Source organism: Lissotriton helveticus, chromosome 2_1 (assembly GCF_964261635.1).
Source record: "Lissotriton helveticus chromosome 2_1, aLisHel1.1, whole genome shotgun sequence".
NCBI classification, from domain to species: domain Eukaryota; kingdom Metazoa; phylum Chordata; class Amphibia; order Caudata; family Salamandridae; genus Lissotriton; species Lissotriton helveticus.
This window is the reverse complement of record NC_136059.1, coordinates 1,243,530,581-1,243,546,031: the sequence shown is the minus strand read 5'-3', so window position 1 is coordinate 1,243,546,031 and position 15,451 is coordinate 1,243,530,581. Positions and strand designations below refer to the sequence as shown.

Genomic DNA, 15,451 nt, shown 5'->3' with positions numbered 1-15,451 from the left:
AGGTAAATTAACACTTTCAATCTCGTATATTTAAGCGTAAAGGCGGGTTCTTTCATCACATTAGACTAATGTGTTCTATCAGAGGCAGTAAAGAGGCTGGCCAGGTGAACTGGATAGGGTACTACAAATTAGTTACCCTGTGAAGATGCCAGTGGAACTTCTATGTTTATTTCCTTTCATCTCTTGTCTTGCTCTTCTGTTTGAAGACGAGGGAGGAGTTAAGCCAAGGTTTTAAAAGTCCACTCTCTGATATTTAAAGGAGAGGTATTTGGCCATTAATGTCCCCAAGCACCGGAACACCCCACTGAATAAAACCTTTATGTTTAGCGCGTAGTAAAGTAGGCTAGATAGTAATGTCTGCTCTCTGAAACATTTGCCTTTAGAGATCTCTCTTGCGATACCCATCTGTTACAACCATTATAGAACATTGATGCTTTGCCTAGTGGACACTGGCAGAGGGAATTCTTAGCAGCAAAAACCACTATTACTGCCACTGAAGAATAATAAGAGAATATTCTCTGCTTGCATCCTCATCTATCCCAACAAATGGGCATTCCACGCTTTTCCTTTGACTCAAATAAAATCCAAATGTCCACGATCATATCCTGTAAGGATAAGAGGATCGCCCAATGGGATAGCTAGCTATCGTTTAGTTGTGCATGCAATCATATATGCCTTTACCCCTGAGCCATTTCACTATGTGTCTAAAAGAACTTAAAATACATAGTGCATCCAGGCTGCTCTCTAGTGCCTGCAGCGTAGCGGACTCATGTATGCTTAGGTACTCGAACATACTTCACTCAAGCAATAGTTTACACCTTCCATTGAAGGTAACATGTCTTCATTTCTATCGGCAGTGGGTAATCTTACATTTCTTAGCAATGCCCATTGGGAACAAACTGTTTTGGGCACACCTGGTTGCAAGTGTTGATCTTCAACGACTAAACTGGTACGGTTTGATACAAAGTAGGTCTTGCATTCAGTCTTTCTATGTGGTTTTAATGCAAGTTAGCAAAATAATTTCACAGTACACCTTTGCTGCCAAGCCTTGGTTTTTAGATTTACGGTAAGACATGGACAGTGTTGCTCCTCCATTCTGGTGGAAATCCTCTGTTTCAAAAGGAATAGTCTGCTTCAGTGAAAATTTGCTTTCAGTGCGTTCTACAAATTCTGTGGCCTTCTTAGTCGGTGCGTGTCCTTCATGCCATGATTTTCGTAGTAAAGTTACAATCTTCCAGTTGCTGTAGCAAAGGTAATTGTCTGCATGGAATTTATTTCTGCATTGTTTGAAAAAATATAGCTGCAGAAATAAATTAGTAATACGTACCAAGATTTTGCTGCATTCAACACCTGACTTTTGGTTTAAAAATTAAGCTGCCACTTAAAAGTGGTAGGTACTTTTTTCATTCCAAGTAATGAGCATCTTGCCCGTTTGGCTAATTATACAACCTCTCAGGTAAGGTGTGAGTTAATGCATTTAAGATTTCAATTAAAACTAGACTTCGAGATAGAGGTAGTATGGTTAGGACTAGACAGGGACTTGCAGGCCCTCAGATGAAGTAAAAACGGGGCATTTGCTGCATGAGGCAGGCTAGCTATCAGACCCTGAAATAGCAAGCAGAGGTGGAGTAAGTACAGACATTGTCACTGCGACTAAGAGTCTCTTCCCCACCAATGAAGTCTGGTCACCAGAACATGTTGTAGTTAGTGGAATGTTTCACAATTTCCTTTGACCTCTCTGGAATTTCTAGAGCGATTATGTGGTTCAAAAGACAGTTTTTCTGTACTGTGGGGGAAATATCTTATTTTGTTTATACCTGGATACAAGGCTCAAATGCTGGAAGCTCACGAACTGAACTTTCAAAATGGTTTTTCACTCACAGTAAATCTTTTGCCTTCAGAGGGTTGGAACCATTTTCGTCTCAGTTTGTTGATTTACTAGTCATTTTGTACACAGTGAGAAATGGTGCTTATGCTAATTTGCCAGTGTTAAAGTAAACAATTAGGCCTATGCAGTCCCTTCAGTTAAAACTATCAACCATAAAGCTTTCACAATCCTGAGTAGGTGTAGTTCTGATATATATTCCTTGCATATGTTGTTAATTTTAGAACTATACACAAATTTACTTAAGAGTGTGGTGGTAAGACCTCACACATTTCCTCTCAAGAATATCCCTCATTATCTTGGCCTTATGAATGTTCTCCTTGAATCTCATTATATATATTTATACTTGTTTACTACGGTACTCATTTGTCCAACATATTTCGAGTTTGTTGTATGGGTACCCAGGCCTAACAGAGGTCTTATTTTATGAGTAGTCTCCTGCATTGTTTACTCATACATAATTTGAGAGAGGTGTTGTTTTCTGAAACAATGCGGCACACTCCATCACATCTAGAGTTATGTCTGCGTTTCACATCCTCATCCATATCGGGCCACTGGTGGAGTCTCTGTTTAGGTGATACTTTGCTGCGGTGAAAAAATGACTCTGCTTAAAATACAAACAAAAGAAAAAATGAACAATCCCACCAAAGGATCATCATCAACCATTATTGTGCCTGAGCAATACAATATAAACAAAGTATCGGATAACCTAGCACTTCCTTCAAAGCTGCATGAAGGAAGTCTCTAGACTATCTCATGAGCTACTATAGATTGACTTCCATAGACTAATCAGTCCTTTCCCTTGGTCTGTGCATGTAAAAAATACTCTTTTCTACATGGGACTTCTGAATGTGTCGCTGTGTTTGGTCAGAGTGCTTAGGCTCTTCGTGTACAAATATTTTTTTTCATGCCAAGAGGCTTACAACTATATATAGGTTTCTGTGTGAAGGGAAGTTATAGTCACACACTGAGTAGACCACATCCAATGCTTACTTATTTGATTTTTGCAACGAAATAAAACCCTGAACGATAGGACTATGGAGTTCTATGTTTGGACACATTGTGGTTAGTTTACGATTGAAAATTCAGTTAGGCAAATCTGTATTTACATTCATTTAAGAAAACTAATCACTTGAAAATTTAATTTTTTCTAGATTCCTGAAAATTATGCCTCTCCTGCTCCTATCACTGCTCCAATCATGAACCCCTTGGCAGATGCCCAGTCTCAGGGACATCAGCCTACCATGCCCACTGCACCAGCAATGATGACTCCATTCCAGCCGTCTCACATGCCTACAGGACAATCCGTTCCACAGATCCCTTTCCAGCCTATCCAGCAACCATTGGGCCAGCCTGGTGGGCTCCCTCCTGCCCACAAAACGAGTGCTGAAGGGGCACCTGGCGCTCCCACTGGGAATTCCATACAGGTTTGTATGCGCTCTGTTCTTCATTTATCAAAAAACATTAGAACAAATAACGTGCCTGCGATCTGAAGACTGAGTGCAATGTTTGATATGTCGTCATACAGCCTGTACATGCATTGCCTGCAGAGAAGATAACCAAAAAGCCAATCCCTGAAGAGCATCTTATTCTGAAGACAACATTTGAGGCTCTTATTCAGAAATGTCTCTTATCTGCATCAGACCCGGTAGGTTGGTTTGCATGGTTTGTTGAGTGTGTTTTACTGCAATGTCTTGCCTATTTGGGGTACTTAACTTGCTTGGCGAGGTATCGGCCCTGTATTAAATTGTGATTTGAAGCATAGGTCATTAGAGCAAGAGGGCATTAAGTAATGTAAGAAGCATACATATAATTTAAATCTTGCACCAATGAATTAGCAGGCCTGTACCACCAATACCGTTCTCAATCAGCCTTGCGTGGATGCCTGCTAGCCCCTTAGCACAGAAAGTTCTGTTACCGAGCTGATTGATGACATATATTTCTCCCTTGGTAAGGAAGTCCTTTTTCTCTCTACTTCTAGACGTTTCCGCCTCAGTATAACACAGCTCTGTCTCCAAAAGATTGTTAAATAGTCTCAATTTGTAGGATAAGGAACAGATGCTTCAGTCTCTTCTCCCTACCAGATCTCAAATGTGACAGTGGGGTTCCCAGGTGCCATCAATGATTAGAGCCCTGTATAGGAAAAGTCATAACATGGAAGGGGAGTTGACGCGCCAGCAGAGATCCCCAGGCTGAGGCTAGGATCTACACTATGCCTGCAGATATCGAACATAAAATCATAGAGAAAGAGCGGCTACAGAATCGTACATTTTGCCAGATAATGCACAGTGAAGGAGATAAGGTGGGCCGACTATTGTCCTGGCTCATGAAACTGGAGGAGGCATTAAAATGTATAATGGTCATTAGAGATACTAATGACTTGATTGTGGACACAAGGGAGGGGATAAATGACATCTTTCAGGAGTATTATCAGCAGCTGTGCAAAAATCCATTCTCCGCTAATGTGGACACTACATAATACATACTGGAAGTGCCAGACGTAGGTAAATTGTCGCCTGCTAAGAGAACGCAATTGGAGGAGCCGCTTACTGGTCGATAACTCAGAGACTTGAATTCCAATCAAACGCCTGGGCAGGATGGGCTACTGGTTGAATGGTAGTGTGTATACAGTGGCCTGTTAAATTAGAAATTGCTGCAGATGTATCAGGAGGCATTGGACAAGGGATCTCTTCCATGCTTGGTTAGAGAGGCTGGAATCGTAATTATCCCAAAACCGGAAAAGGCCCCTAGATTGTGGGGCATATCGTCCGCTTTCACTACTGAATAATGATAATAAAATGCTGGGTACATTTCTGGCCCATTGGCTATAACAAGTAATAGGTACTCTATTTGACATGGATCAATGTGAATTTATACCGGGCAGCTAGACGGCACTCATTCTTAGGTGACTGCATCATGTCCTGGCTGAAACACAACAACATCTTGAATCCATATCCCTGGTGTCTTTGCACTGCATGTTTGAAGTCCTGCAGGCCATTGACTTTGGTCCTTCGTTTATAACAGTAGCCAAATTACTATACACGAGCCCCATAGCCAGGGTGAAAACAAATGGGTATATATAAGCAGAATGGGAGTTAGAATGTGGCATGCGGCAGAGGTATCTGCTGTCCTCTTTGCACTGTGTGCTGTTAGCCGAAAAGTTTGCCTGTCAGCTCACTTGCTCTGTCAGACTGGGCCATTGAGGTGGGAGCAGTGAAGCACCTTCTGTCCCTTTATGCAGATGATCTACTCGTATACCTACGGAACCCTGTAGAGGCTGTGCAGGGCCTGCTTACTATATTAGACGACTTTGGCCACCAATCAGGGATGCACATTAATGTGCAGAAATACCTGGTGTATCCGATAGTGGACCTCTCGGCTGTGACTGCAGAACAACTACCCCGCCTCACCCCCCTCGCTATTCTTTGGAGACACAGGTTTATCGGTATAGTATGGTAACTACCTCAGCACACCTGGCATGACCTAAACACAGACACTAATTCAGGGCTCCATAGATTTCTGGATTTCCCTCCTTTTTTCAGGCGCATCACAGTTGCAAAAAATGATTGTATTGTCTCAATGCCTCTATCTCTTCCAGTGTAGCATCTACATGATTCCCTGGAAATATATTATGATACACTCCTAAATGCAATTCTGGGGTCGCAGTTCCAAGTAATCTTGGGCTGTCTCACGGTGCACTGACTTGGTGTGCTAAATAAATATTTCTGCACAATTTGTTCTTCTTGTTTGTATCTTTTATTGACAATCGTTTCTTGTAGTGTTTTTTTCACACTGATCTGGTACTTCTTCTATGACCGTTAACATTCGGTTACAATGTCCCATAATGCATTATTCTCATATGTTGTAATCCATATTACATTATTTCCAATGCATTTCGGCTTTATTTGCCTTCGTCAGGGGATATCTAAACAAAAAAATACATTTCTTTTAATGCTGAGGAAAACTTGTCGATTTATATGCCACCGCCCTAATGCACATGTTAATACCAACGTATTGACTCTATTACTTTAAATGCAGTATCGTGTGTGTGTTTTTCTGTGTATAAGGAACCGGACCTACACGTAAAAATGGTTCCCCAACGTACGGCTTTTAAAGCCTCTGTTGAGTCGCGCTAATAGTGAATCCTGAGTCTATGTTAATGGCCATCGGTCTAATGCGCGTTCTACCGTTATGCGCTTTTTTCAAACACTCGCGTTAAATGCTACTGTTATATTTTATCATTTACACAGCAATCTGTCATTTCTACGTGTGTGAGATGTGTGGCAAGCGAGCTTACTGAATATTCTATCTTGCCGCTCTCTCTGGGTCTCCTTTGCTTCATGGACGAGTGCCGATGCTGCGACCCCAGAATTATATGTTAGTCTCCCGGGTAGGGAGAGTATCACTGGAGCACGGCAGACATTTGAAATCACGTTTAAAAATAAGCAGTGCCCGATCCTTTGCCACAAAGTTTAAATACAACACTCCTAAATGCACTCATATGTGATAAGAAAAGGAGTAGAGGTAAGATGGACATGCTAGTCAGGACGTTTGAGGGAGTGGTCCTATGGGTCCCAGATATGCAAGCATTTTACCTGTCGGTGCAGGTGCAATATGCGGCTGGATGGTTTGATGCTGTTGCCTGCACAGATGGCAGACTATTGCGGGATGGGATGGGGGAGGACTTGCCCGAGCACATGTTCATGGCGCCGTATACACTACGTCGGGCACCCCATATGGTGCGGTATATGGTGCTTCTATGGCAAATGTCTTGGGACGGGGGAGGCTGTGTCTCGTACGCTGTGGACATGTCGTTCTAGTGTATACCGAAATTTGCCCAGCTGGAAAGTACTGTGGGCATGTCTGAGTGGAGATGAGGAATGTGGGGGGGGGTTGCCTTACGGTAGTTGACCTTTAGGAGTCAGAGGCCATGACCTCCTTTTAGACTGCCAAGACACAATTTCAACTATCACATGGACAGAACCTACAATATAATGCTATCAAGGGAATAATGCAGGCATTTGGGGAGACACCTGGGAGACCCCGCCACAATCCGTGACCCTAAATGTGCTGGTTCAAGCAGATGCAGAATCATCACACACTTATATGCAGCCCTCCGAAAGGACAAACGCAAACACCCACTGCACTCGCACCCAAAATGGGAGGCAGACTGGGATCTGGCCTTCTCAGACACACAATTGAGAAAAACACTATTACTGATAAAGGAGATCTCAAACACTGCTAGATTTCGTTTACTTCATTCTAGTTATGTACACCTCACATATGATGCTCTGAGACAGTGATCCTTAGGCCACCTATTTCCATCTGATCTGGGAATGCCCTAAAATTGCGGCATTCTGAGGTGAGTTGGGAGGGAGGGGGCGGTTACTGGGATTGGTGGGTGTAGCTAGATTCTCAGAAAATGTGTCCCAGTGACAATGTGCTTATTAGGTATTGATGTTAATGTTATTAAGACCAAATATAAGATGAAAAAGCAATTTGTGAACCATACACTTGTTGCGGTGGCGCCCTGTGGCAATCCGCTGGCTGAGCAGATAGTTACAGGCCCTAGAAATCTGCAGACGGGTACGCAACATGGCAGATTGGACAACAGCGGAAGATCTCAGAATGTCACTGGTCAGAACTGATAATAAGCTACAAGATGAACTCAAACTGTAGAAGGCCCTAGCACGTGCACTGATCTGCCCCCAAGACCAACTGCCCTCTGAAAGTATGTCTAGCCATGTAATACTGCTATTTACGTGCACGTAGCCGGCTGCGATTGCTACTGTCTACTGGGTCTTCACGCCCACTTTGCTAACCAGTTGAATGTTTTATTTGATATGCCGCCCATTACTAATGTATGTACCTACGGTATCACAAAACCTAATAAAGAGACTTGGAAGAAAAAAAATGCGACTGACCAATTCTTGCTCTATAGTTTACTTTTCGGCTTAGTTGGAGAGAAGTGGTAACACAAGTTGGTTCTTTCTCCTGATCTGTTGAAACCTCAGTCAAATGACCTCCTCAGACACAATGGTTTGATCATGATTTATCCCAGTGACACTGAGCTCTCGCAGGTAATCCCAGATCTCAGCGAAAGGTACACCGAAGAGGGTGGAACTTTTCATAATGTTAGGTTGACTGAAACCTGCCCAATGGCAAAAATAGTTTCACTGGAGACTGCAGTTTAAAGGATAAACGTACCATGATGGTGACTCTGTTGCTCTAACCCACAGGCACTCTCCAGTATTTACCCTTGTGGGTGCCCAGCCACGGAGTACCCAGAGAGGGAATTGCCTGTAAAGCAACTAATTCAAAGGTTTGTCGGTCCCGCAAATGTGTATCATACCCAGCATCCCACCTTCTCCGCTGGGATGTTCACTCTCACAGTCCCCCTTGCAAAAAGCAAGCTCTGCTTCTCTGGCCTATGGCTGAAGGGGTCAATAGAAGGATGTGGATAACGATTCAGACTTAAGGGGCTCAGAGTAAAAGGTAACTTCAACCTGTCTCCTTCCCATTCTCAACTCTTGTGTGTAGATTTATAGCACTTTAGAAGGGGAACAAGAGCAGGCGGTGGCAGTTTTGGGTAGCTCAGGCAGACAGGTCGTGCTGAACTAATGTCTAGCCAGCTTCAGCATTGCCATTGAAAGTAGCCTCAAGAGGGTGGTGTTAGCAGAATGTGTATGGGCTAATCTTAAAAGATGTTCGGAGTATGTCATTAAAGTACACGCCTAGATTCTTTTACGTGATGCCAATCATTTGATGCTTAGCTTCATTTGTAGGAATACCACTTCTGTGGGAATGATAAATCACTGTCCTTCTGATAGCGAAGCTGTGTGCAACTTTCAGGATGACACGTGGATTGCAGCCTGTCGCACGAAACTATTAGCAGTACAAATGTTTTATTCCGTTTTTATTTTTTTTTTGCAGCAAACAAGGAGAAAATTGGAAGATGCTAACAAGCGCTTAGAGTCACTTTATGATAAACTTAGGGAGCAGACGGTAAGTCATTTAATGCCCCATGTAGCTTCGGCTACTAAGGGATTCCTTCTATGAATACAGTTCAAATTGTTAAATGACTTTTTTTTTCTTTCCCTGTCAAATATTCTGGAATTTCTTTTCAATCCTTTATTGACTATTCATGTGTTTTAAAATGTGTATGCACATGATTCACATTGCCTATTTCAAAACCCGAATGCAACATGTCAAAAGTATTGAACACTTATTTTTTTTATTTAAAGTTAGGAAACTCACACAAAAAGAAAAAAATAACCCCTTAATCTCACAAATGTACTTTCTTGTGATTGTGGAGTCTGTCTCAATCCAAACCTTGTGGGTGTTTGACGTGCATTGCTCCCCAGTGTTTTCTTTTGCAGTTTTAAGGCAATGGTAGAACCAGAGTAATCCGGGTTCTAAATTGAGGAAATACTTCTAAATCAGAAATGTCAGAATAGCCTTTTAATAAGTGGTTTTAGAATGGTAGACTAATACCAAATTTTCAAAGCAAATTTTGGGTTTGTGTTGCAAAACACTAGTAGAAGTCAAGACTGGGCTTCTAGTAACATGTTTGTAATTAGCTACTGGAAAAAGGAAGTGAACTCATAACGTGTAGGAAACTGGATCAATCTTGCTATGATTTGTAGCAAAAACAATTGTTAAAAGATGGGATACTCCCACAATAGGACGCTCGATGAACTTGTACCCTGAAGAAGCAAACTAGTGATCAGAACGTCTAATAATGGATGAGTGATCCTACCGTAGCAGAAGTTTGCTTTGTCCTTTGGCTGGGGTATTAAGCAAAACTACCCCTAGTATTGGAGAGGGTAGGAGATTGTCACTGGAACTCGGTCAAATCAATCAACAAAATCAAAAGTATCATTAAATCGTGCTTGCAAAGTGGGCAAGGACACACAATGTCAATATCCAAACTCCTTGCTAAAATATGTCCACAGTTAAAACGCAATTTTCTCAGGTAAATCCTCTACCATTCTATTAGTCTTTTAACTTTACCCATTACTCAGTTTCTTCACTAAATATTCAGACCTGTCCATTGCGTTTGAACTTTACATGTAACAGTTCTCAAAAAGAAAGGCGAGGTTTCCGAATGTCCATTTTAGACCCAATCAACCAAGGAAGATGTCTCAAGGAATTTTCAAACCCTTCCATTCTCTAGAACGTCCCCCTCTTAACTTTACCCAAAGTTGTAGAATGGTGGTTTGAAAATGAGATTCGCTTCAGTTCTGGTGCAGTGAAACTTCACTGCATTGCTCTGGGGTTTTCTTCCCTACTGTAAAAGCTGTATTGACTAGCAGTTTGGAAATGTGTGCAGCCACCATTTATAGAGGAGTCCCACCATGAAGCTGCTGAGATCTCTTGGGAGTTTCGCAAAGCTCTTGAGATCCAACGGCCATCAAGACATTTGGGCATTCTTCGTGGAGTAGTGCCATGGAGGCCAAACATGAGTAACTTCCTTAGATCTTGGACGCAAGTGTTGCAGCCCACACTTGCCACCACCATCGGTCTCTGTGCTGCATGAACGGAGTGCGTGATGACTTGCCACCATAACAAGGCATCACATGTCTGCCTGGTGGCAAGGCTAGCTTTACTGGGTGAGCTCCTTAAAGCTCTCCCGGCCCCCCCTGAAACACTGAGGATGTCACATTTATAGACATTGGGCAGAATAGGAAAATGTGAACACAGCGGAAATTTGGACTTCACAAAGTCCTTCTATATTCCTGTTGAATATGTCCAAGAATACAATGAAAGGCAATAGGAACCACAGCTAGATTAAGACGAACTGACCTTGGTGAGAGCCTCCGACCATGTTTGGACAGAGCAACCTTTCAGGACTCCAAACGTAAGCAGTGTAGAAGTTGTAAAGAATTCGGTCACCCTCCTTTTCCACTGGTATGTTCATGGAAATCACTTGAAGACTGTATAGACCCGAACAATTTATGGTTGTTGTGGCTCTACGCTGCAACGGTGTGAAGGACGCTCCCACATTTACTACAGCTTTCACCTGATTAAGAACTGAGCCCCAATTACACATAGGAGTCTGTTGCTCAGTATCAGTTAGGAACAAAATGGCTGATGCTCATCTCTGCCACCTGCAGTCCTCTGGAGGCCATGAGCTTGGAGGTCGGCAAGGGACACTTAGTCTTCTGTCTCGAGTGCTGTTAAGTTAGGGAGTAGTAATGTGTTATTTACCGTGCTTAAAACTGTTATAAATGCAGTACAAAGCTGTATATAAACAGGATGAGAGTTATTCATTGAAGTACACAGACTGCACAATCTGCTGCCTTTCCAATGCATAAGGTATAGGGTTAGAATTTTAGAAAGGAAGGTTTTGGCTGAGGTTGTAGTTTATAATCTCCCCCCCCCCTCCCCACTCTGAAGGGCTCTTAACAAATTTAAGGTGGTCAAAACTAGGGTGGCGCAACGTCTTAATGTGTGCCATTAACCTGTGTCACTAATCCAAATATTTGTTTTTCACATTATGTATTTACTTATTTACAGTCATTTTATAACGGAATATGAAAATCATCTTCATCCCATTCTTTTTATGCAGTTTTTCTCTGTCTTGCGTCTGCTTGGTCATTATTTACAAATTGTCATTGCCCCTCGTAGTACTTTTCATCAAACAAATATTCCTAACACAGCATCACTTTAACCAACCTCCTGAGACCCAGCTGGTGGCATCCTTTATTTTTATTATTTGTAGACATTTCCAAACGCATTTATTCCCATAAAATTGTCTTCAGATATGATGTGTGTGTGTGTATATGTCTGTGTGTGTGCATGTGTGTACATATATATACACGCACATACGCTCCTATGTGTGCAGGCTCACACACACTTGAGCGTGTGTGTGCCTGCACAAGAGTGTGATATACATCCATACAATGATTTCCACCTTCTTTTCTGCTCATTACATTTCTTGTTGGCTTGCCTCCCATGACAGCTTTCGCCTGCAATCATCAACGGCCTCCACAGCATTGCCGGGAGCATTGATTCTCGCAACTACATGGAGGGGATGAGCACCCATACTCACATTGTGAGCACCAGCAACTTTAGCGAGACGTCTGCGTTCATGCCTGTGCTGAAAGTCGTTCTTACTCAGGCCAACAAACTGGGGGTCTAAATTGCTGCTTTTTTGTTTAAGGACGCACACCCCAGCACCTTCTGCAAAGAAAACATTGTAATGAGCTTATTTTCCATGCACACTATTATTTTTTTCATAGAAATACAGTAAATGGCATTACGCTGTCTGCAGAAGTACCGCTAGATTCACCTTAAACTTCCTTTGGTGCTGATTTTTTTAAATCATTTTTTTACTTGCTGTAAACTGTCCACCCCAGATTAGAATATTTAAAGGATTTAAATACAGTATTGCCAACTGTAGGCGCACAGTGTGTGGACCAGATATACCGCATGTGTGGTTTTTAGTTTCATGATGAATATTATAGAAGATGCGGTTAGCAATATGGAAAGCAGAGCTGCAACAAAATGTCTCTCCTCCTCCCTCCCCTGCGTTCCAGTCACTTGCACATGCTGTCAGGTGGATTAAAGCACGTGTGTGGTCCTGTGTTTTAGCTCTTTTATTGTTTGATTGCCAGAGTTGTGCAAGACAAAGCATTTGTTCAAAAAATCAATAATGATGAGCGGTGTTTCGCAGCGAGGAAGACAAGCCATGAATCATAGCAAAAGCAAGCCACATACAATATTTTAAATAAACCTCTTAATTTATTAACGCGTGTTATTCTACTTTTAAAGGAATGGATTCAATTGAGTGATTGAAGTAACACAAATGCCCTTTATTGATGCAGTCACTAGCCTTGTTATTTTTTAAGGATTTCCCTGTATAACTAACATTTTTGGGGGCCACTAGAAGCGCTCTGAGATACTGTACAAATGCAAAAATAAGATAAATGTAGACAATCCCAGTATTGTAAATGAACAACACCCTGCACAGTGATATAGAGGACTTGTTTTCTGGGATCTTCATTGTAGTTGCCCACTTGCTTCCTGGCCCCAAATGTCCTCACTGCCTGTCCTCCAAGGACCCAACTGTATTGCAGCTTGTGTGTAGAACTTCCTACTTTTTAAAGACCTCAACAAGCTTTTATGTGGTTTGGTAAGAGTATACCTGTTAGTTGTTCATGGCTGTTAAAATGTGGGTTTGTAGTCTGACATTTGTGGAAAGCATTTAGTGTCATGCCTGAGGTTCGCAAAGATGTGGCCAGGTGTGAATTGATGCAGAATTTGGTAGGACAATGTAGTCCGTCACCTTTTCAGATATGTCTCTCTTCATATTGCTTGATTTGTACCTGAGCGCCTTGTGTTTAGAAGAAGTTCTGTCTTTTAAGCTTTTCTAAGCTAGATGTCATTTTGAAACATCCTTGTACTCTTTGGAAGCAAGTTCCAGATCTTTGCTGTCTTTACATCGAACAGAGTGCAACCAGAACAAGAATTTCTGTAAGAGGAGATGATGACTGGCATATGTTTTTGACAGTAGGTGTGGATGTCAAGTTTGAAGAAGATCTGAACAGTGCCATAGATGGCCCACTGAGTAATGCAGTTGTCCTTGAATAAGATGCATTTTGCCACAGTTACCCAAAGTCATGCTGACCGGTTGGGAGTGATGTGGATACCTAGGTGTGAAAATGGTCTGGCAGTCAGCCTCTGTTTACTAGTACAAGATGGCTTCTTTGAGATGCTTAGCAATGTATATTAGGAAATGACAGTGCGTTCACAAGGTCTCAAACACAGTCCGTGTCAACAAAGAACTCAAAACAACTGGCTGACTATACTTACACGGTCTCTGAATCTCTGCCCACGTATGCTCTAGTTCGGTCCAGCCAAAACTAAAATCGCAAAATATGTGGCCTTCCAGAGGTGAGCACTTTATTCAGTTCATTTGTGTTTTCGGTTCCAATCTTTACAAACCACAATTGTCTATTCTTCGGGCAAGAGCCTGAAGGATCAAGAAATCTAGATGCCAAAAAAAGTGCTGCTACAGATACTCCGATGAGGTTTGGGCCTGATGCTGGGGCTGCTGTGAGTACACTGAGCTCTGTCACCTCGTGCAGTTACTGTGTGCAGGTTTGGCATTGTGTAAATAGCCCCCTTTTGGATGGGAGTAGGCTCCTGTGGTCATTGATTGCATGAGCTAGGCCTTTGTACTTTCCCTCTATACTGCACTTGAAGCCTTCTATAAACGAGATGAGACTTTGAATGCATAGTAAATTATCACTTAACAGGTCGAATAATGTACTGATCAGAAACTTTAGAGGACTACAAATGGATTTAAAAACAACCCTGACATTTAAATCTATTAACCTGTCTGTCCTTTTAACATCTATATACATCTTGATATTCTGTCTCCACACCGCTATTGTGATTTGTTTGTGTGTGTGTGTGTGTGTGTGTGTGTGTGTGTATATATATATATATATATATCCAACCATACCAGGGTCCTTGTTTAGTAATAACGCCTCACAAAGGTTAGTTTTCAAAGCCCGATTTAATGGAATACAGCCCGCCAGCAGGCGCAGTTTCAGAGTTCTCAATGTCCGTGTAACAAACGCCAGACGCGTTTCAGGTGAAGTACCTTTCTTTAGTGGCGTAGATAGGCAAATGCTGGCTGAGGGCGCTCACTGGGAAGCACTTCGTATTCATCCCCTGCTCAGGTAAGTGTGGCCTCATGCGAGGCATGCTGGGTGATGTAGTCCTTCCCTAGTATTACCACCGTGGGCGCGACCCCCCACGCCAGCGCGATGAGCCTTAATAAACGGGAGTCTTCTTGCCCGCACCTGCCTTGCTTTGTTGGCTGCAAACCGGAGCAACGGAGCTGGAATCCCCTGTTGATTTCAGTATCCCCACCTTCGCTCCCAAACGACAGCACCCACTGGACACCATCAGGGCAGGTGCGGGCAAGCAAAGCTTTTAAATAATGAGAAAAAAAAGCAAAGAGTTGATCGTGACCAAGGTGTCTGGGACACCGAAACGCATAGATCACTCGCTTTTCACCCTGTGTTATTGAAATGATCCAAGAATAAATCACGCATTCTGTGGATAACTAATGGTGTGCGCCCCATTTTTCTTTCGGAAGAAGGATTGTTTAAAAAAAAAAAATATATATATATATATATATATGTATATATACACATACACACATCAATCAATCAATCAATCAATCAAAAGGGCTTCCTGTGCCTAGCGTCTGGTTTTGCTGGAAAAACAAAAAAGAGAAAAAGTGTGCTCCTGGTGCGGGGGGAAGCAGTTGGCTGGTGCCCAATCCCCTATCATAAGAAAAATCTAAACAGTTCCTGGCTTCTGGTTGGGAAACAGACACACAGCTAAGTCTAAATCTGAACAGCACTCGGCAGACACACAGCTCCTTCACAGTGCAAAGTGAGAGAAAGGGTCTGTGTTACTGATAATTCTACCTGTATATTCCTCAACTTTAGAGTGTTTCCAGGTGACAGACTGTAGCCAGAAATTTTAAAGCAATATCTCGAACGCTGGAGCAAATTTGCACGGCCCTGGAAATGAGCTGGTAGA

At 42.4% G+C, this 15,451-nt stretch overlaps 1 protein-coding gene across 34 annotated transcripts in view; it reads left to right on the top strand.

The window, feature by feature from the left end:
• The window catches only part of SEC31A (SEC31 homolog A, COPII component), a 439,339-nt gene extending 426,701 nt beyond the window's left edge, over positions 1-12,638 (top strand). For all 34 annotated transcript variants that reach the window (XM_078676180.1, XM_078676183.1, XM_078676179.1 and 31 more), the window contains 4 exons: positions 3,040-3,312; positions 3,414-3,533; positions 8,819-8,890; positions 11,850-12,638. In XM_078676180.1, coding sequence (XP_078532306.1) covers positions 3,040-3,312; positions 3,414-3,533; positions 8,819-8,890; positions 11,850-12,029 — 645 coding nt within the window. In that variant the 3' untranslated portion in view covers positions 12,030-12,638. The remainder of the gene's footprint in view (positions 1-3,039; positions 3,313-3,413; positions 3,534-8,818; positions 8,891-11,849) is intronic.
• The last annotated feature ends 2,813 nt before the right edge of the window (positions 12,639-15,451 follow it).